This window comes from Taurulus bubalis (assembly GCF_910589615.1).
Source record: "Taurulus bubalis genome assembly, chromosome: 18".
Lineage (NCBI taxonomy): Eukaryota > Metazoa > Chordata > Actinopteri > Perciformes > Cottidae > Taurulus > Taurulus bubalis.
Window position 1 is genome coordinate 19,508,354 of NC_136606.1, and position 21,037 is coordinate 19,529,390.

Below are 21,037 nucleotides of genomic sequence, written 5' to 3' on the forward strand. Positions count from 1 at the left end.
CCAATGTAAGTCTATGGGGAAAAGTATTTTTAAACCGGCATCACGTGACCGACCTGGTAGTTATAATTCTACCATGTATTGGCTTCAAACCCAGCGCTCTTGCTGGGGGCTTGGCCTGCCCACCTATCGTGAGCCTGTTGATAGGGCAGGATTTGTTAGTGGAGGTGGGACATTTCTGAAGGAACCAAATCAAAGAGTCACTCTGTTAACTGCAACGCGGCCACTAATATGTAACTATTCTTGATTAGTGCAGGTGGTCGGTGCTTAAACTTAATCCTGAGGTTAGGTGGTGTAGAAATGCAGAAAATGTGTTTTAAATAAAAATAAAAAAATCCTTTAGGACTTTCCAAATGTGTTTCCCAATTTAAAGCATAGCCAGGCTCCAATGGCAGCACTCATCACAGTCCAGAGCATCCAAGCTCAGGGTGTTTAGTGTGTGCCAGCTGATACGAGGTGAGACCAGAAAGCATACAGATGTTACATTACAGATGGTGTTGATGAGTCACCAGACTAAAGGGCGGCTGAAAAGAAAGAAAAAGAAAAGAAACATGCACTTTATTAATGCCCTTGGGGAAATTCTTCTCTGCATTTGACCCATCCCTGGTTAGGGAGTAGTGGGCAGCCCTTTGAGGCGCCTGGGGAGCAGCTGGGGGTTGGTGTCTTGCTCAGGGACACTTCGACATGTGAGCTAAGGGGGGGGGATCGAACCGGGTACCTTGCGGTTTCAGGACTGGCTGTATAGGCTACTTTAATGTATATTCTTTCACACTGCTACTAATGCCAGGAGAAATGTATTGTAAGTATTTTCTCTGCAGAAACATGCAAAAACAGAAAAGGGGGAGAATGCATCTTCACTGACACAGAGCTAAACTCCTTGCCATGTGCTTAGCGTGTGAATGAAGGATCCAATAGTTGTATATACTCTCAGTTTGTTCAAAGATGGAGATGTAAATGAATTCAGGTCCTCTGTTGCAGTGGTTTGAACCCTTTGTTGCTTTGAAATGAACAGCAATGATTATTGACTCTGGATCCTCAAGTTTGGAGACATGTTGACACACTTGGTTAAAACGATGTAACTCTGACTGTGTGTCCCTGCAGGCTGTGGTGGGGAACTCTCTGGTTCCACTGGCTCCTTCAACAGCCCAGACTACCCCAACAGGTATCCAGAAAATAGGGAGTGCATCTGGTACATCACCACATCAGCTGGCAGCAGCATCACCCTCGATATCCATGAGTTTGATGTGGAGTTCCACCAAGACTGCAACTATGATGTGCTGGAAGTAAGATATGAATGTGGCTGCTACTGAAGATTTGCATAGTTCAGAAAAGACTGTTCTGTGCTGAATGCAACATTGCTCTAGATCAGGGGTCGGCAACCCACCTGAGGCTTAAAAGAAAAGGTGTTCTGAATTAAAATCAAGGCAGAATATACTGAGGTCGACAAAAAATCTCTGAAAACTGGACTAAAGGTAGACTGGACTAAAGGTTTAAGTTACAGAGTAGACTGGACTAAAGGTTTAAGTTACAGAGTAGACTGGACACAAAGGTTTAAGTTACAGAGTAGACTGGACTAAAGGTTTAAGTTACAGAGTAGACTGGACTAAAGGTTTAAGTTACAGAGTAGACTGGACACAAAGGTTTAAGTTACAGAGTAGACTGGACTAAAGGTTTAATTTACAGAGTAGACTGGACTAAAGATTTAAGTTACAGAGTAGACTGGACTAAAGGTTTAAGTTAATGAGTAGACTGGACTAAAGGTTTAATTTACAGAGTAGACTGGACTAAAGGTTTAAGTTAATGAGTAGACTGGACTAAAGGTTTAAGTTACAGAGTAGACTGGACACAAAGGTTTAAGTTACAGATTAGACTGGACTAAAGGTTTAATTTACAGAGTAGACTGGACTAAAGATTTAAGTTACAGAGTAGACTGGACTAAAGGTTTAAGTTAATGAGTAGACTGGACTAAAGGTTTAATTTACAGAGTAGACTGGACTAAAGGTTTAAGTTACGGAGTAGACTGGACACAAAAGTTTAAGTTATGGACTAGACTGGACACAAAGGTTTAAATTACAGAGTAAACTGGACACAAAGGTTTAAGTTATGGACTAGACTGGACATAAAGGTTTAAGTAGATGAATAGCATAAATTAGAATCATTCCAGTAAAGAACAAGCACTTTAAAACTGTTGGCCTTAGGTCCCACATGGAACAATGAGGATTGAATACCTCAAACTTGAATTTAATTAATTAGAATGCATTCAAATCTCATTGGTGCTGTTTTTCTATAACCAAGGCATTGTCAGGACCGTCTGATCCCCTGCTCAGAGACAGTCCATGAGGTCCCGTAAAGGGAGGCAGCTGTGCTCTTAACAGAAGTGGAGCGGTTATTCAGACAAGCAGTTCGTCTTGAAAGAGACTATCCATAACCACTACTAAGAGCCACAACACCTGTGTGTTATGCGAAGATATACAGTAGACATGTCTTATTCGTGACTCAGCAGTGTCATTTTGAGCATTGTTTCTGATCCCCCTCAGGTGTATGGAGGCCCAGACCTGTTGGCCCCTCGGCTGGCCCAGCTCTGCAGCACTACGTCCAGTCCAATGCGTGTCTCCAGCACCGGCAACCTGCTCACCGTGCGCTTCAAGTCTGACGCCTACGTCAGCGGCCGAGGCTTTAATGCCAGCTGGGCTGAAGTTCTGGGAGGTGGGTGGACATGATGAGTGCATCTGTGCCGCTACGCCACACAATACTGAGGGACAGTGTATAGGTGTCACCAGGGGGGATGAGTGGTGAACCTTGTATTTTGTATGATGTATCCATGAGGTTAGGTGAGTAACAGGTTTTAAAGTGAAATGCAGTTTTCTTGGGCAGGCAGACATTATGCATAGCAGAAGTGACACATTGTCACATCTTGTAGAAAAACGAACTAACTTCAATACAAGAAGTAACAAAAAAAAGGCCACACGTGTTTTGGAATGCAGATCTCTGTGTGCAGTGAGTTAGTTTCACCTAACGTTGAAGGAAAGATTCACATTAGTTCAAGTCTGTCTTAAAACAATTTTCATATTCCTGTGCTGTGACGGTTCCCCTGTCTGCATAGATTGGAAGTTTTTTGATTTCACCTTTCCATTCTGGCCATCTACGGATTCAGAATATCAGTCCTTGTTGCTTAAATGCTGAGTTAGACAAGTAAAGTGGATATCCTCCAAAATGAGTCTTTTCAGTACCAACTTTATTTTATAGCAGGGTAATTCAAAACATAATGAATGTGTTGAAGCCTCATTAACGTATTTTTAAACCCAGCCAGGTCTGTGTATTTTCCCATCACGTACGTTGGAATGATGTCAATGACCTCTGTGAGGGCTCAGAGGTAAAGCGGGTCGTTTTCCAATCAAAAGATTATTTTTCAACCCCCGGCTCCTCCAGTCCATGTTATGGGCCACGGGCAACACATAATCCCAAATGGCTCCCAAAGGTTATGCCACCGGTGTATGAATGGATGAACAGGTGGCAGCTTGCCACCTCTGTATGAATGGGTGTGTTAGAACGATCCTGTCACCGCACACCGGGGGGGGGCGGGTCCGGGTCCACAGGGAACCGGCCTGGCTGGCTAAGGCCCCTTACAGCTATAACGGACAGTTTTACCGGTACGACTGACACACCCCTTATTTTTGAGTCCTGAATCTAAATCAGTCAGTTAGAGCTACTATACCTATATTTGAGAAAAGCTGGTACATCAGAGACACAGTGATGTTTAGCTCAAGCAGCAGCTGCATTAGTGATCTCTACTCATCGGACCTTCTTCCTGCAGGCTGTGGAGGCCCAGTCACTGCTCCATCGGGGGAGATCCACTCTCCCCTGTATCCCAGCAGCTATCCCAGTAATGTGGACTGTTCCTGGGTCATCAGTGTGGATCCCAACCATCGTGTCTTCTTCAACTTCTCTGACCTGAACATTGAACCTCAAAGCGACTGCTCCTGGGACTATGTGGCTGTGAGTGACGGATTTAGGAACAGTTATTTGTTGTTTCTTGCTGACCCATTCAAGCTCCCAGCTCCTAGTTCATATCTGTTTTCAGTGGTTAATGAATTCAAGTGACTGTTTGGCTGAGTCACAGCATGGATCACTGATAAAGATTAAAACATGTGGGGGATTCATCACCACTCAGTAGAAGTGATGCATCCTGTCCAGTGAACAGAGCAACACCTTTACATAGCAAGAGACTTAATGTACTAGCAGTATTACTATTACCTGGACACCATGAGGCTCTATGCTACCTGTGAGAGGTGAAAGCACCTTATAGTATAATCTGTGGAGGAAGTTAGCAGAAGAAACTGTTTTGAGAGTTCGTGCATGACAAGTTGGGTGAATGAGAAGCAAAGTGTAAAATAATCAGTTGTCTGTGAAGGTAAAAACGTCTGTCTCTCCCTGTGTAGATCCACGATGGTCCGACCATATATTCTGCTCTGTTGGCCCGAGTGTGCGGCACCAGTCTTCCTCCTTCCATCACCTCCACCCAGAACAGCCTCTATGTTCGCTTTAGGTCGGACTCAAGTCAGAACCACCGTGGCTTCAGCGCTCGCTTCTCTCAGGGTGAGCCTCAATAACGCTCTCTGTTTCTATCACTGGACATGACTGTCATCCCATTTCACTTCTCACTTATGCTATGCAAAATTCAGACAATCTCATTTAACGCTGCATAATTATAGGGTAATAATATAGTATTGTATAAATATATTCTTGGGAAACACTCATTTTGCTCATGGTAATATGCTGTTCAAGAGACATTTCTATTCAAATCCCAAATGATACAAGTCAGGTAGTGAATCCAGAGGGTGAGAGAGAACAACACTTTCATATATTCTGTGATCATCTGTTGAGCTTTTATATCAGGAAAATCAAGAAAAAATCATGGTATAACCCCCCCACCCAAAGAAAATACATGTTAGGTATCAAATTAAACATAAAAATCAGGGCTACAATAATATATAATCCCCATGTACAACCTCTAAACACAACTCAAACAATACATAGCATTAGGTGTTATTAGGGTTAGGGCTTTAAGCCTCTTCTGTCTGTTCAGGTTGTAGAGTTACTCATTCATTGCAATATTTAACCTGGTGTCCGTGTGTTACCACTGACAGATCATTTATGCTACTGCCCACTGACATCGTTTTAAAACTATTGTCCCTGAACCCCAATCTTAAACTCAGTTGTTGGCCCTCTGTATACGACTGTGTCTGAAAGTCATCCGAGTTCAAGCAGCTCAATCTGCACAGTCAGGCCGAGGGGTCAAAGACACTGACCATGTAGCTCTATCTGTTTTCAACAGCCTGTGGTGCAACCATATTAACCAATGATAATGGCGGGGCCATTGCGTCACCACGGTACCCAGCAACATACCCACCTAATCAGAACTGTAGTTGGATCATCAAAGCACAGGAACCATGTGAGTTGCTTTAGGCCTCAGACTAGAAAGCTGTATTGTTGTATACACAATGTTTTGATAGGTTCACCTTTAACTTGTCTTTCTGGCGCCAGTTAACCATGTGACTCTGTCATTCACTGACTTTGAGTTAGAGAAGATTAACTCCAACTGCTCCCACGATGCTGTGGAGATCCTGGATGGAGACAACTACCAAGCGCCTTCTATAGGTAGTACACTGTGTGTGTGTGTGTGTGTGTGTGTGTGTGTGTGTGTGTGTGTGTGTGTCTGTCTGTGGGTGTGTGTGTGTGTGTGTTAAGTTAACACTATTAATAAACTATAAGCTAACAGTGATACAGTATGTGATGACACTCCTGAGCTAAAGTGGACTGGTTGTTCAATAGAGAAGTGTGTGTAGCCTACATTCAAATTCTAATGTATTTAAAATGTTGTCAGGGCGCTTCTGTGGCGTTGAAGTTCCTCACCCAGTGACCTCCTTCAGTAACTCCATGGTGGTCAACTTCATCTCCGACCACTCCGTCTCCAAGAAAGGGTTCAGAGCCACCTACTCAGCATCCACCTCCAGTAAGACAAAGCAGTACTGATCACAGTTCCAGCTAGATAACTGATAATATAACTGATCACGCAACTCCATAATCATTCTGTTTTCATGCACACACATTGATTCTGACAGGAGGTTGTCATTGTCACCTCTTGTGCTCAGGTTGTGGAGGGGATCTGGTGATGGAGAGTGGTGCATTTAACAGTCCTAACTATCCAGATGCTTATCCGCCCAATGTGGAGTGTGTGTGGACCATCAGGAGCTCCCCAGGGAACCGTCTCCAGCTATCATTCATGTTAGTGGATTTGAGCATTTGATGACTGAATCTACCCCTAACTGCTCAAAGATGATCTTTGGTGTCGAACCTGAAAGACATCATTGATCTTTTGCCAGTTGTCCGTAGATGTGTGTTGTCATGCTGTTGATAAACCCTTTAATGCTGCAGTTAAATGTAGGGCGACATACTGTGAAGGTTGTCCTCAGCCAGAGAATAGGGGGCTTGGGAAATAGCTTAGGATAGACCGTGATGAGCATTAAATTAAACAGCAGAACCTGCCCTCCAATAATATATAAGCCTGCTTATCATGCTCCAAACACAACTCAAACACTAACTTTATGAATTACAAAATATCAATATGAATATCTCGCAAAACTATCGGCCACTCGCCACATTTGTGACTCTTGTGCTTGTTATCATATTTTAGCATGTTTTTACAAAGCAAACAATCCACAGAATCACAAGATATCATCATTTCCCTCTCCAGCAAAGCTTTAGATATGACAGAAAAGCATTCCTGGGTCGGGGACTTTCTATATCAGCCAATCGAAGCAAGCGTTTGACAGAACTGCGCTTTGGTGATTCTGATTGGCTAACAGTGCTGTCAATCTCATGGTGGCTATATCTCGATTCTATTGGCTGTAACAATTAAAAGGAGGGCTCTTACATTCATATCGGCCAATCCGTTGGCGAGTTATTGCGCTGCGTAATTGATGCATCTAATTATGCGCAAAATGTATGAAACATTGCATGAGGATTTGAGATTTTGGTTTAGCATAGTGTTGTTACTGCTGTATTTGGATGGTTTGAACACCATTAGTGATATACAAGTGAAATATATAGTCTGGTACATAAAGCAATTCAAATGGCCCACAGGATTTCTAAAGGCCAGATTCGGAGATCTCGCTCAACGGTCTGTACTGAAACCTTTCAACCTGCAGCGGCATCATTCAACAGAGATGGTCGTCCTGAAAGGGCTTTTTGTTTTCAGGCAAACCTGAAACCTTTGTATTTTTGCTGTGTGCCATCTTCATTTACTCTTAACCAGCAACATATCTACTGATATCTACTCCTCTGGACCAATCTCACAAGTCTTCTGGGTCTTCTACTTTAACCTTCCTTGAACTATAGCCTTCTAGTATTTTCCACATTGTCACCAGCTGCGCATTATAGCTTAACTTCTTTTTACCTTTCACATTAAAAGCCATAGATTCCTGATTGTCTTGGGGATCCTGAAGACCCCTCAGCAATGTGAGGCTTTGGGTCACATTGGATGAGTTGGGAGTCAGAACGGGTTGCAGTGATGCGATAGAATACTATTAACAACCTTTAGTTTAATACAGATAGATATGTCCTTATTTGCATATGTCGGTCAACATTCAACATTTTATGTGTTTATGCAACAAAAAATAACATTATATTGTAACCTTATTTCCTCCATATTGGCTGCTATTGCTTGAAATAGAATATTTTTTGCACCGATGGCTATGTTTGGCATTGAGAGGATACTTCATTATTCAATGTCAATAACAATCTTCTTGTATTCTGTTCAGTATCTTTCATCTGCAGGGAGATGCTGGCTGCCACAACGACTACCTGGAGATCAGAGAGGGCGCCTCCACCGGGCCTCTGGTTGGTCGCTTCTGTGGAGAGTCCCTGCCCTCTAACTACACGTCTGTGGTTGGTCACATCCTGTGGGTTAAGTTTGTCTCAGACGCATCAAGCAGTGGAGCAGGATTCAGAGCCACCTTCTCACACTGTGAGTGTGTCTGCTTGTCCCACTGTCTGTCTACTGCATACTACTGGACCCTCCATCCTTACATGGTGTACATGTATGACTGTGTGCTTAGCGTCATGATCGCTGTGATTTAAAGTGCTGCAGGGTAGGACTTCATGTTTCTATTCAGTGAGTGGACTGCAGTCTGACAAAGCACTGAACTATCAGGAAAGGAATCTTTTCAACTGTATTTTTTATTAATGGATTTTAAGGATTCATATCACTGAAAAGACGTGACTAATGTAAATGCACTAGTGCAGTGTCTTTGCTAAGCATGCTTGACTTGTGGCATTGCTGCTTGCAGCTTTCTTCAGAACCACTCAAGAACAGTTGATGTAACACTAATACATCTGCTATTACAATACATCAATACATCTGCTATTACAATACATCAATACATCTGCTATTACAATACATCAATACATCTGCTGTAATAGCAATACATCTGCAATTACCATAAATATGTAGCCGTTAATAAGTTAAAATGGCAAGAACGTACATCATTTGAGTTGCAATGACAGAGTTGCGCTGCTCGTTGACTCCAGGAAGTGATGACAAGTAGCCTAAAAGTGATCTGAAGTCTGCCTAAAAGTGATCTGAAGTCTGCCTGAAAGTGATCTGAAGTCAGCCTGGAAGTGATCTGAAGTCAGCCTGAAAGTGATCTGCAGTCAGCCTGAAAGTGATCTGAAGTCAGCCTGAAAGTGATCTGAAGTCAGCCTGAAAGTGATCTGCAGTCAGCCTGAAAGTGATCTGCAGTCTGCCTGAAAGTGATCTGAAGTCTGCCTGAAAGTGATCTGAAGTCAGCCTGAAAGGGATCTGCAGTCAGCCTGAAAGTGATCTGAAGTCAGCCTGAAAGTGATCTGAAGTCAGCCTGAAAGTGATCTGCAGTCAGCCTGAAAGTGATCTGCAGTCAGCCTGAAAGGCTCCACATGCTCAGTCCTGATTCCCCACACCTGCTGCACAGAAGTGCACTTGTTCATTCAAAGCTCATTAATATTAAACGTCTTGCATGTGGACACTGCACGTCCTCCTTGAACCATTCTTGAGGACACACACATAACCACAGACAGAGAGACTCCATGCTTTACTTTACTTGAGACAGAGAACACTGTGGTCTGACTGCCTTCATGTAAGTAACAGATCTGAGTGCTTCTTCCATCGCTGGATGTGATTTCACATGTTGTGGGACTTGAACTACTGCGCATGATGGATATCCAAGTTTAACACACCGCCGGTGGTCATGAAGAATGCAATAGAACTGACCACTAACACGTGCTCTATTAAATCTTCTTAACTTGTGCCTCTTCTCATTGTCCTTAATCCTATAAATATCTTACTGATGTAATTGTGTCAATGCATGTAAGTTGTGTTATGTACTCTGTGTATTCCTGTTAGGGCTGATGGTTTGAGAACAGAAGGAAAACCGAGAGCTAACTTTGACTTGCTCTCTCTTTGTTAGTGTATGGTAACGATGTGGTGGGGGACTTTGGTCAGATAGCATCCCCGCTGTACCCCAGAACCTACCCCATCAATGCCCACTACCGCTGGACCATAACTGTGGAGGGAGACAGCTTCATCCAGATCCGCTTTGTGGACATGGACATAGAGGACCTGCACGACTGCAACTACGACCATCTCAAAGTAAGATTGAGTGTGCTGTGAAATCACATTGATATCCTCAATCAATCAAGAATCAATCAATCATCACAGTCTGAACTTCAGGTGCAAATCAATTGATGAGATACATAACATTAGAAATAATGCCACATTATTATATCAGGACTGGAATCAACTCCAACCATTTCAAATTAGGAGTTTATATTTTGTATTGATTCCCAACATTTTAATTGACCTACAAATGTTTGTACCCAGTTATTATAGACACAATAAGGCCTTTGATATTTTACCCTTTCCCAATAGTCCAAGATTATTTTTTTAGAAGAAATTCTGATATTCTCTAAGGTCAATTTTGCAAGATTGTAAAGTCATAAATTCATGAAAAAAAGTAAGGACGGCTGTCTGAATATTGTTCTATGCACGGCAGCTCCCTGTTCCAATAACTGTAACCACTGGTAGTTAGTTCCCTTCAAGCTCACCGACAGGAAGCCGCTGGAGCTTTTATAGGAAAAGAAAATGTAGCGGCAGCATGTTGGTATATTTATTGTCCTTTCATTCCAAAAGTTGTAAAGTAAGCACGACTAGAAGATACAATACAGGAAGTGGATGAACCCAGGTAAAGAGTAACTTCCTGTCAGGGACATTCTAGTAAAGCAAACGTATCCACATTGATGCAAGGCATTCTGGGGAACTTTGACAAGGTTATTGCACACAAAATGTGACCAGAAAGAAATCTGAAAGCAGATGTTTCACCAGCACACATAAGCAGTGTTGAGGGAAACAGAGACAACACACGTTAGAGCCGGTGGTGGTAACGGCACCCAGCTAGGTGTAACATGACATAACACAATCTGTTCTGTCCTCAATCCTTTTCCCTTCCAGATATTCGATGGCCCCAGTGAGCATTACTACCCCATTGGAACATTCTGTGGTTTGGCCCTGCCCCCTCCCCTAAGAAGCTCTGCCAGCACTGTCACCCTGCAGTTTACAACAGATTCAATGGTGGGAGGACGAGGTTTCCTGGTGGAATGGACGGCTGTCCAGGACTCTGGACCACCACCCACTATCACACCAGGTCAGGCAGTTTGAGTTCTTTGAGCCTTTTTACATAAACCTCAAAACATATAAGACACAAACATTATTTGCCACTGCACAAAAACAAATAACTTTAGAAGGTAGATGTTCTGTGAATGAGCTAAACGTGCACGAGTAGGTTAGTGCACGCTTAACTTCTACATTAGCGATGTAGACCTAGTACTCAAGTGTAACTTAGCATGTGTGCACACTATAGCATGTCACCATGTTTGAGGGTGGCTGTAGCTCACGAGGATGAGCGGTCGCTGGTTCGATCCCCAGTCTCCCCATAGCTCAAGGATGGGTCAAGTGTAACAAAGGATTCATTATTATTACAATATGGATACAACTATGTCGTTCTGAGCATTATATTGTGCCTCAGAGAATTCATGCACATTGTTCCTGTGTGGATAGCCTCCAACAACGGCATATATGCTTTGCACCACATCATTAATATAGCATGAGAGCATTGTCGATGTAAAGGTAGAGGAGTACCGTCTCCCTGAGCCTCTGTGTGTGCTGCTCTCAGAGCTTCTCATTCTGTGTTGGAAGCAAGGTTTTATATTTCTGGGGTTCCAGTGTTGCCAGTGGATATCTCCCTGCGCTGCTCAGTCTTTACGACAGATCAGCAATTTCAGATGCAGGACTTGAGTCGGATTTAAGAAATGATCGGATTGTTTTGCAAGTAGCCAGTTTATAGGCTAATTTTAAATGAATGAAAATGTAAATCTTTGCCAGTCAAGTAAGATTGGATGCTCATTTTTGTATTTTCCTAGTGTTTTGTTTTATAAAACAAACTGGAACTCTCATACGGCGGTTACCGTCGATGAAGTCAACTCGGATGCATAGCCCCTTGAGCTACGAGCGCCGACTCGTCTTCAACATAATGAGAGCCGTTGAGACGCAAATGCTCCAAATCTCTGAACTTGACCTTTAACTTTGGATAATTTCAAGGACGAAGTGGGACAGCAATATATGTGGGACAGCAATATAGGCAAAGGAATTTATTTAAATAATTGTATTATATGGATACATTGCTTTTTCTGACTGGATAAAAACAATAAAAAACGGAAAATAATGACATCATAACCAATTCACTGTGAACCAAAAGGTACAGTTAATTAGGATGATTACTCACTTGTGTCCATATGAATTATGATGTCTTATCATCTAGATGGATGTGTCTACATTTATGATTGCATGTTTCTACTTTCCCAGTTTAGCAGGTGAAGCAACTGAATAAGGCTGTGCATTTCTGTCTGTCAGGTGCTTGTGGCGGAGTGCTAATGACAGGGGAGACTCCGGGCTTCCTCTTCTCTCCTGGCTGGCCTGAGAGCTACGCTCCGGACCAGGACTGTACCTGGATGATACGTTCTCCAGACTCAACTGTAGAGTTCAACCTCTTGTCATTGGACATGGAGGACTACCCTAACTGCTATTTTGACAGCCTTGTCATCAGAGATGGTAAGTCATGAGTGACAGGATAAGACGGTGATGAAAATATAACAAAACCTTTTGCACTGTAGGAAGCAAAAGGGAAGGACCATCTCAAACCCTCAAGCCTTTGACGATAGAATTCCCATGAAAGACCATGGACCACACCTAGAGGGGTTGCTAGTATTTTAGGGACAGCACTGATGAGTTGGGTCTGTTTGCCCCTCTGGACATGTTGTGATTGATTCCCTTGTGTGTCCTCAGGTGCGAGTAGTCTGTCCCCCCTGCTGGCCACGGTGTGTGGGCGGGACCTTCCATCTTCTCTTCACTCCACAGGAGACTCCATGTTCATCCACTTTTCCTCAGACAGCAGCGTCAGTGGCCGAGGCTTTAATGCCTCCTACTCTAGAGGTCAAAGGCTATTTGTTTTGATTTGACCATTTTAACACACCTTAAGTCAGAAGAGATGGATTCATAGGGAAAACATAAAGCTTTTACAACATACAACATAACATAATGTTTGTACAACATATTTTTATTAGTGAGCTTTAAAGGTGCAGGTGGGTAGATTGTGTTCCCTTCAGAAAAAGCCAGACTAGCTGTTTCCAGTCTTGGTGCTAAATTAAGGTACCTAGTACAAGTCAGTCTAAGACAATCCCCCAGGTGTCAATGCTTTATAAATGATGAATTAAGTGTTTACTCATGCTTTACCAATACTAAATAGTGTGTAGTTATTATAAAGTGCTACCGACATTTTGTATTTACCCAGAAGGCATGCCAATCAAGTAATTTAGCATATATATATATATATATATATATATATATATATATATATATATATATATATATATACATTGAAGAAATACATAGCTGAACAATTGAAGCTGTATAAGTATACAGTGCAGCAAAAGTCACTAAGCCACAGGCGCCCACATGACGAATAAGGGGAACTGTTTGACAGCCACCATTGCACCTCATTGAGGAAAATAGAGAAATTGGGCACTCAATTTGATAAATTTCATATTTATCAGACAATACTTATACCCTGTGGCCCCTCTACCTCACTCCCCACCGCTGGGAGGAGAGTGGGCACCAGCTTTGGATTGGACCGTTGTGTGTAGCACCTGGAATCCAGCCAGTGCCGTTCCATGCACCTGTGTCTCAGGAGCGTCACCCGATTCTCCACCAAGCACTGGTTACCAGAGACCTAGCTTGCTGTGTAACCCTGCATTAAAACATGGTGGATTAGCGAGCTAGCATAAGCTAGCTAACTATCCAGCCCCTAAATGAGTAAAGTGAAGTAAGACAACTACATGCTCATCTATAACTCGTGCTATCTTCAGATAACCAGTCTACAACAGTGATTCAACAGTAGAGAACTCTGGGTTTGAGTTACTCTTTCGTGATACTAATCTTAATGTCTTGTTTCCTTCAGGTTGTGGGGGCCTCTTGCATGCAGACAGGGGTGTTCTGAGCAGCCCCCACTACCCTCAGAACTACCTGCCCGATCTGGACTGCAGCTGGCATGTGATGGTGACGCCTGGCTTCAGGGTTTCTGTCACCTTCCAGAGTCCCTTCCAGATTCAAGGCTATGGAACTGTATGCAACTCAGGGGACTACCTGGAGGTAAACAACATAATGATAGCAAACGCTGTATGTTATATAGAAGTGCAAAACCAGATCCATACTACTACAAGTGTCACTCTAGTTTTTCAAGTTAGCATGAACTTACAATTTTTAGTTAGTTACAAGTCCAGTTCCTGGGACTATGAACACATAACTCTCCACACAACCAGACCTTTCCTGGTTCATTGACACAGACATAACTTTGTGTCAGGCGGTATACAAAGTTATACTTATCTAGGCTATTTATGGGCGCTCAGATACACATGATGTTATCCTTGTGTGTTTTGGTGTGCATTAAGAGTTTGGTCAATCAACTCTCCTGACACTCAGGTCAGGACGACAGACTGGTGGGTCTGTTTCAGCTCATTGGGCCACAGGTCGACATCACATGAGGGTCATGAGGTATATTATTATGTGTTGAAGTGGACCTCAATACAATCAGAGGAGTCGCCCCCTGATGGCCAGTAGACAGAATGCAGGTTTACGGCACCTCTATGAAAGGCTTCACCTTTCAGATCTGGAGAATGCCGCCTTGTTAATTTGTACATTCCTGAAAACGTTTGTCACATGATCATTGACGTGCACTGGCATGTGAACAAAGGAAACCAGATTGTGTACTCTGTGGTTAGTTGCTTAATTTAACAAAAAACTATGGAATGTTTTTGTGATTCCTATGATAAAAGTTTTGCATGGTACCTCCTTCCCATCTATCCTTCAATATTTAAACCGACCAAAAATAATAAAACACGGTTGGTAACTCGTTTTCACACTTGAGCTCCGTATCGTACTGGAGATTGGCTTTTTTTTCTTCATAAAATAATCATAGAAACATAAGGAAAGTCCTCCCTTTTATGTCTATCTCCCTTCTCAAAGCCACAGACCGTGCTTTAAAAGGTCCGCTGGTTACTCTGCTGGATATGATGCTCTCAAGTCACTCCAATACTAGCTCACCTGCGCATGTGAACAGTACCAGTGTAAGCGACGTGGGTTTATCAGTAGGAATAAATCAGTCCAACACGTTCTGGGTTTTCCTCATAACTTTAGTCAACCAACTCCACATTCCAGCCGGCCCGTCCAGCCCCGTTTTCCCTCTCTCCTCTCTCTTCTTCTTCTCCCTCACTTTACCCTCTCACCTCCAGACGCCCGAACAGCGCCGACTAGTGGTCATAACTAATACATGTAATTAAGTTTACATCATACAATTTCACTCTTACAGTAGCTTCATGACATGTTGCGTTAAAGCAGTCTTCCAATGTGTATAAGAGATGTATAGGCTATAATTATGCAAGATCATTTATTAACCATGGTAACACAACAGTATGCACATCAGCACTTGAATGCAAAGATTCTCTCTGAAAGTGAAAAAGAGATAAAACTGAAGTGTGTTGCACGTGTGCTTCTCTTTCTATTCTATTTTAGCACCTGTGTGAGATAGGAAAGGTTTGTCAAGACCACACTCAGTGTGTTTAATGCACTGAGCTCAGGGGTTACAGGTCTTTAATTAAAACAATGACTGCGGCTTAGTGGTAGAGCGGCTCACCTTTCAATCAGAAGGTCTGCCATTCAATTCCCGGCTCGTCCTTTCTTTTCGTTTAGGCTTTACTCCCATTATGTCAGATATGTTGGATCTACAGTTAATGATCAGTTGGTTAATTGTTTGTTTTAACTCACTCACAATTTCCACAGCTCAGAAATGGTCCCGATGGTTCAGCTCCGGTACTGGGGGAACGTCTCTGCGGTGCAAGTGTGCCACCTCTCCTCCAGACGACTGACAACCACCTCTTCATTCACTTTGCATCTGATGCCTCCAATGAGGGCAGCGGCTTTAAGCTGACCTTTGAAGCCCACAGTCAAGGTAGGACAAGCACTCTTTTCGTTAATCGTCTCATTTGTCCACATCAACATGGTTGGTGTTTGTACAGAATCAAAGTCTCCAAGTCAGCAACACGAACCACCGTCCCTTCAGGCCAACATTATCATTATGAACATAAACAACATTACTATTGTTAGTATTCATAGCTGGTCAAATAGAAGCTCATGGAATACTTAGTGTCACGCAATGAGTGCACAGGCAGAGGATGACAGGTAAGCAGGTAGACAGGTAAGCAGGTAGACAGGTAACCAGGTAGACAGGTAAGCAGGTAGACAGGTAACCAGGTAGACAGGTAAGCAGGTAGACAGGTAACCAGGTAGACAGGTAAGCAGGTAGACAGGTAACCAGGTAGACAGGTAAGAAGGTAGACAGGTAAGCAGGTAGACAGGTAAGCAGGTATACAGGTAACCAGGTAGACAGGTAACCAGGTAAGAAGGTAGACAGGTAACCAGGTAAGAAGGTAGACAGGTAAGAAGGTAGACAGGTAAGCAGGTAGACAGGTAACCAGGTAGACAGGTAAGAAGGTAGACAGGTAAGCAGTTAGACAGGTAAGAAGGTAGACAGGTAGACAGGTTAGAAGGTAGACAGGTAGGTTGGCTGCTAAAATGAATGATTGGATGGACTTGTTACCGTACTGCACAGAACATGTAATGTACTTATTGCTGGGGTGTAAAGGGAATTTCAACCTCACAAAAATGTTTTAGCTTAAATGAATATATTTGCTTTCAAGGATCAAAGGATATGAACGTGCCGTTATTAATGCTGGTCAAGTGGTCCCACTTATTGTTATTCGTTCTCTTTCTGCAGCATGCGGAGGCTTCATTGAGCTCAATGATGATGACACTCCAGGGTACATCACTTCACCTGACTATCCTCAAAACTACCCCCAGAACATGGACTGTGTCTGGGTCATCACGGTGCCCAATGGAGAGGCAGTCCAGATCGACTTTGAGGAGGAATTCTACATTGAGCCCACAAACGGGTACAGCTGCTACTCTCTCTTCAGGCAGTTGTTTGCTTATCTTTCCATTTGTGTGTTTTTTGTGTGTTAGTGCATCTGGGAGACTCACTTGCCTTTCCTATTTGCTGTGCTTTTCTCAAGTCTCATGTCATGGTTTATAAATAGATGAAATGAAATTAATTTGTTCTCCTCAATCTCTTTAATCAAATTATCATAATTTCGAGATAAGTTAAAATCCTTAAATACAATCTACTTAAATACATGTGACAATTTAACAACTTAAAAATAAATAAGAATGTCTTATGGCGATGCTTTGGGATCATGCTCTTTCATTCATGTTTTTCTCAGCTGTGTGTATGACTACTTGGAGCTGCGTGATGGCTCAACTACCAACGCTGCCTTAATTTCCCGCCTTTGTGGAAACAACCGACCATCTACCCAACATTCAACCGGTTCCTCCATGCTGCTCAGGTTTCGCACTGACACCAGCATCACACACAAAGGCTTCAAGGCAAAGTACTCCAAAGGTAGTTAACCCAGCTTGGTTTCGGATATGGATCTAGTTCTAATTATGACATAGCTGGCACCGATCTAACAAGTTTGAGCTATTCAATGTTAATTTCAGACTTGTTTTTGTAATGTTTGAAAATGCATCGCTTGACATTCTGATCGTGTTTGTGAAACTGAGAAAAGAGAGGAAACTTTGCAAATCTTACATGACATTAGCAGGTTTTAAATTGCACTAATTTTTATCTTTTAAACAACTTATTGAGATGCAATAAAAATGACTTAATCATAACAGAATGTGTGCCTTACACATTCTTTACCTCTAACCCTCACAGCTACATGTGGAGGTACCTACATAGGTCAGACGGGTACGATCCACAGCCCTGGCTTCCCAGAATCCAGCTATCCTGACAGCTCACGTTGTGAGTGGTACCTGGAAGGACCCACAGGGCACTACCTCACACTCAGCTATGAGAGCTTCAGCTTGCAGTCCACTCCAGGATGCTCTGCTGACTATGTGGAGATCAGAGAGTACAATGCCTCAGGTGAGAACACTCGTGGATCGGTTCAGCTACTCTGTTATGTTGTCAGTGCCACCATCAGTGTATATCATCAATAAAAACCAACTGAAAGATTGTCTGTTGGTTCACAAAGATGCATCTGTAAAAGTTGAACATGTTTGTCTCACATACCACCTGCAGGGTAATTGGCTGTTACTGTTGTTGAACAAATAAGCATCATCTTCAAAACTCCAAATGCGTCATTGGATTTCACGTCCCATTTAGCCAGTAGCACTCACATTTATATTCCCACTTTCCAGTATAAAGTTCCAGTTAAAATGTCTTTATGAGAATGACATGACAAAGAAATACATGGAGGGAAGAAGGGACTACAGAGGCAAAAGCCATACTACTTGACCCTGACAACAAAGAAGTCACGGTCATGGACCCTCTATCATTCACCTCCCTGTGTGCTGTGTGTAGGACGCCTACTGGGCCGACACTGCGGCAGTGACCCTCCAGCTCCCGTGGACACAGCTGACAGCTTTGCCTATGTCAGGTTTGTTAGTGACAGCAGTGGAAACGCAGCTGGCTTCAGTCTGACGTTTGAAGCCAGTGTTGAAGGTATGATCATTTTCAAAAGATTATTAGAAAAGGATTGTTGGATTCCACAAACTACATGATATGTACACATGCCGCCCACGTTCAGCTAACTGCTGTTGCATTAGCTTCTGAACTTTCACTAATTAGATTAGATTAGAAAATGTATATTAATCCGCAGTGGGGAAACTCATTTGCCACCAAAAACTCATACATACAACAATAGACTCATACAGACAACAATAGGCTCATACAGACAACAATAGACTCAATATATCACTCCCTCCAGGAAATACACGACGCCTTGTGGTTCTTTTGGTACTGATGGATTATTTATTCTTCAACTCGCCTCTGTCAACATCACCGTCATCAATCCACCGTCGAACTCGCTGGCTGCATACTACTGAGAGGGAAATGGGTCCACTTGGAAAACAATATAACTTGAGATTAACACTTTAACTTATAACTTTTAGCTTTCAACGGAGTAAAACTTCTCACACTGCACATGTCTTGGAGCTTGTCACAACTAAAAGCGTCCCAGCACAAACATAGGACGTAAAAATGGTTCCTATCACATGTAAATAGAAAACAAAATCAATATACAAGAAACAAGTTGTATAAATCATAGTACAGTAAACAAGCCTATTAAATAATGAAATAAATAATATGTATGGCAGTTAAACAATAGATAGTGTTACTTGTTGCTATAATGGAGGATAGAATGAATGGATGTGTGTATCGACTCAGCCTGCAGAAGGCATTCTGATTCAGCTGGAATTATGGCTTCAAAATGTGTGTTGGCTCGTTCAGAATGTTCTGTGCTTCCCTGAGCAGATATAAGTGCTGAAGATAAAGATAGTGATATTCTTTATTTAGTATGATCTTCATGGAGCCTTTAGGTGATAATTGCCACTCCCGTTGCTGAATCTTAACTCATATTAAAACCACACAATCTGATTTTAAAGTTTCTTTCTTTGTTCAGCGAATGACTGAGTAAGCTAACACAGCAATATTAGCATGAGCACAAAGAGGCCAGTGATGGAAAAAAGTGAAATTATTTAACCCAGTATGAAGACGCAATGACATACATGTTAATACAAGTGAAATGTGCACAGAACGCATTGCAATCGGTATCCGATTATATCAGACCGAAGGTGAGCCCTTCTTCTGCAGAGGAAACTCTCAACCCTCCTCACCTCACAGTGGCTAACCAATGCTTAATCACCCTGGCCATCCAGATCTGCCATCAACATATAGACTCTGTGTGAAACACTATTTATACGTTAGCGTCAAGCCACTCAGAGCTAAAGCGGCTCGTCTTCTAATTGGAATTGTATCCACATTTGGAAGAGTCCTTGGACAAGATACTGAACCCCAAATTACTCCCAAAAGCTTCTATTGGTGTGTGAGAATGATTAGATCCTGAGGGCAGCCTCTGCCTTCAGTGTAGGAATGTGTGAATGATGACATGTAGTGTAAAGCGCTTTTGGTCAGAAGACGAGGTATGTGCTATATAAATGTCCATTTAGATCATTCACTGTCCATTATTTGTGGACATTTTATCAACATGCACTTCAGTATGTTACATTTAATGGCCCCATATTTGCTCACAGAGATAAATAGATGTTATTTTTCATGTTGAAAGTTTCTCTTTGTATTCCCTCTCCTCCGATGGCAGTCTGTGGAGGAGAGCTGAATGCCCCGTCAGGAACTATCTCCTCCCCCAACTACCCCAACCTGTACCCACACAGCCGGGTGTGTCGCTGGGAGCTGGTGGTGTCGCCAGACCGCCGGGTCACACTCACCATCAATGACCTGCGGCTGGAGGATTCTGGTGCTTCCTGTACATTTGACTACGTTGATGTAAGTCCTTTGGTTGAATTGAACATGAAGCCAGCTTTAACAACACAAGCTGGTACAAAAGGGAAAAGTGACAAGAACCAAAGAAAGGAAGCAGGCAGAGAACAAGTGAACACAACCAAGGTGAGGACACTCCAGGGACAGGACATCCAACAAGGACCACGAGGGACAAATGCAGAGACGTAGACCCAACAGGAAGACATACTGACCTAGTGCACATCATGACACACAGGTGTGCTGAAAAACAGGCAGGAAAAAGACAAAAGGCCGGAAGTTAAACCGAACACAGGTCACAAGGGGCAGAGCAACGAGACTAGACTAAACTAATCCCAAGACCATGGCAGCTCCCAATTTACATTCTCAAGTTTAGCCAACTAGGTCCCCAAAGGTATGAGTCATTTGTTAAATGTTTTCATGCTTTTCACTCCACAAATTAATTCCATTTACCTTTAATGTGTTAATGTTGGCAGAGGAAGCAGAAGCACAAAGACATGGACAAATCATTTCAAAACTCAAACGATGAAAATGGTCAGATCCAAATGAATGTACATGGGAAAATGTTTTGTATTATTAAATGAGCCGGTCCAATAAAAATATTATGACAGAACTAGGAATGAATGAATTACCTGACAGTGCTTTGAGCCAGGAATGCGCTTTGTGTTTGTAGATTTAAAGTGGTAAGATTACTGTTAATATTTCTAGCCATAATTTAACATAACAAAAAAATAGAAGGCCTAATTTCCAAAACCACTGACCTGATAAACTGCTGGTGCTCTTAATAGATTACTTTCATTGAAAACAATACTGTCTTACTTTTGTTGACAGTTTGAAATCTGTTAAACTCATAACTGCATCTTAAAGCTAGGGCCAGTAAAGTATTTAAGAAACATATTTGTTGCATTTCATTTGGCCCGAATAAAGTAAGTGGACTGTCTACCTGCCTG

The 21,037-nt window shown here is 42.5% G+C and overlaps 1 protein-coding gene across 1 annotated transcript in view; it reads left to right on the plus strand.

The window, feature by feature from the left end:
- cubn (cubilin (intrinsic factor-cobalamin receptor)) overlaps positions 1–21,037 on the plus strand; it is a gene marked incomplete at both ends in the record, with an annotated part of 76,162 nt that overhangs the window by 32,253 nt on the left and 22,872 nt on the right. Inside the window, 20 exons of the mRNA XM_079234469.1 lie at positions 1,099–1,280; positions 2,535–2,703; positions 3,812–3,993; positions 4,437–4,593; positions 5,333–5,449; positions 5,542–5,655; positions 5,882–6,010; positions 6,150–6,282; positions 7,818–8,023; positions 9,501–9,682; positions 10,541–10,733; positions 11,999–12,196; positions 12,431–12,577; positions 13,602–13,792; positions 15,479–15,647; positions 16,473–16,647; positions 16,975–17,153; positions 17,469–17,678; positions 18,117–18,257; positions 19,912–20,096. Of these exons, the coding sequence (XP_079090595.1) occupies positions 1,099–1,280; positions 2,535–2,703; positions 3,812–3,993; positions 4,437–4,593; positions 5,333–5,449; positions 5,542–5,655; positions 5,882–6,010; positions 6,150–6,282; positions 7,818–8,023; positions 9,501–9,682; positions 10,541–10,733; positions 11,999–12,196; positions 12,431–12,577; positions 13,602–13,792; positions 15,479–15,647; positions 16,473–16,647; positions 16,975–17,153; positions 17,469–17,678; positions 18,117–18,257; positions 19,912–20,096 (3,359 nt within the window). The remainder of the gene's footprint in view (positions 1–1,098; positions 1,281–2,534; positions 2,704–3,811; positions 3,994–4,436; positions 4,594–5,332; positions 5,450–5,541; positions 5,656–5,881; positions 6,011–6,149; positions 6,283–7,817; positions 8,024–9,500; positions 9,683–10,540; positions 10,734–11,998; positions 12,197–12,430; positions 12,578–13,601; positions 13,793–15,478; positions 15,648–16,472; positions 16,648–16,974; positions 17,154–17,468; positions 17,679–18,116; positions 18,258–19,911; positions 20,097–21,037) is intronic.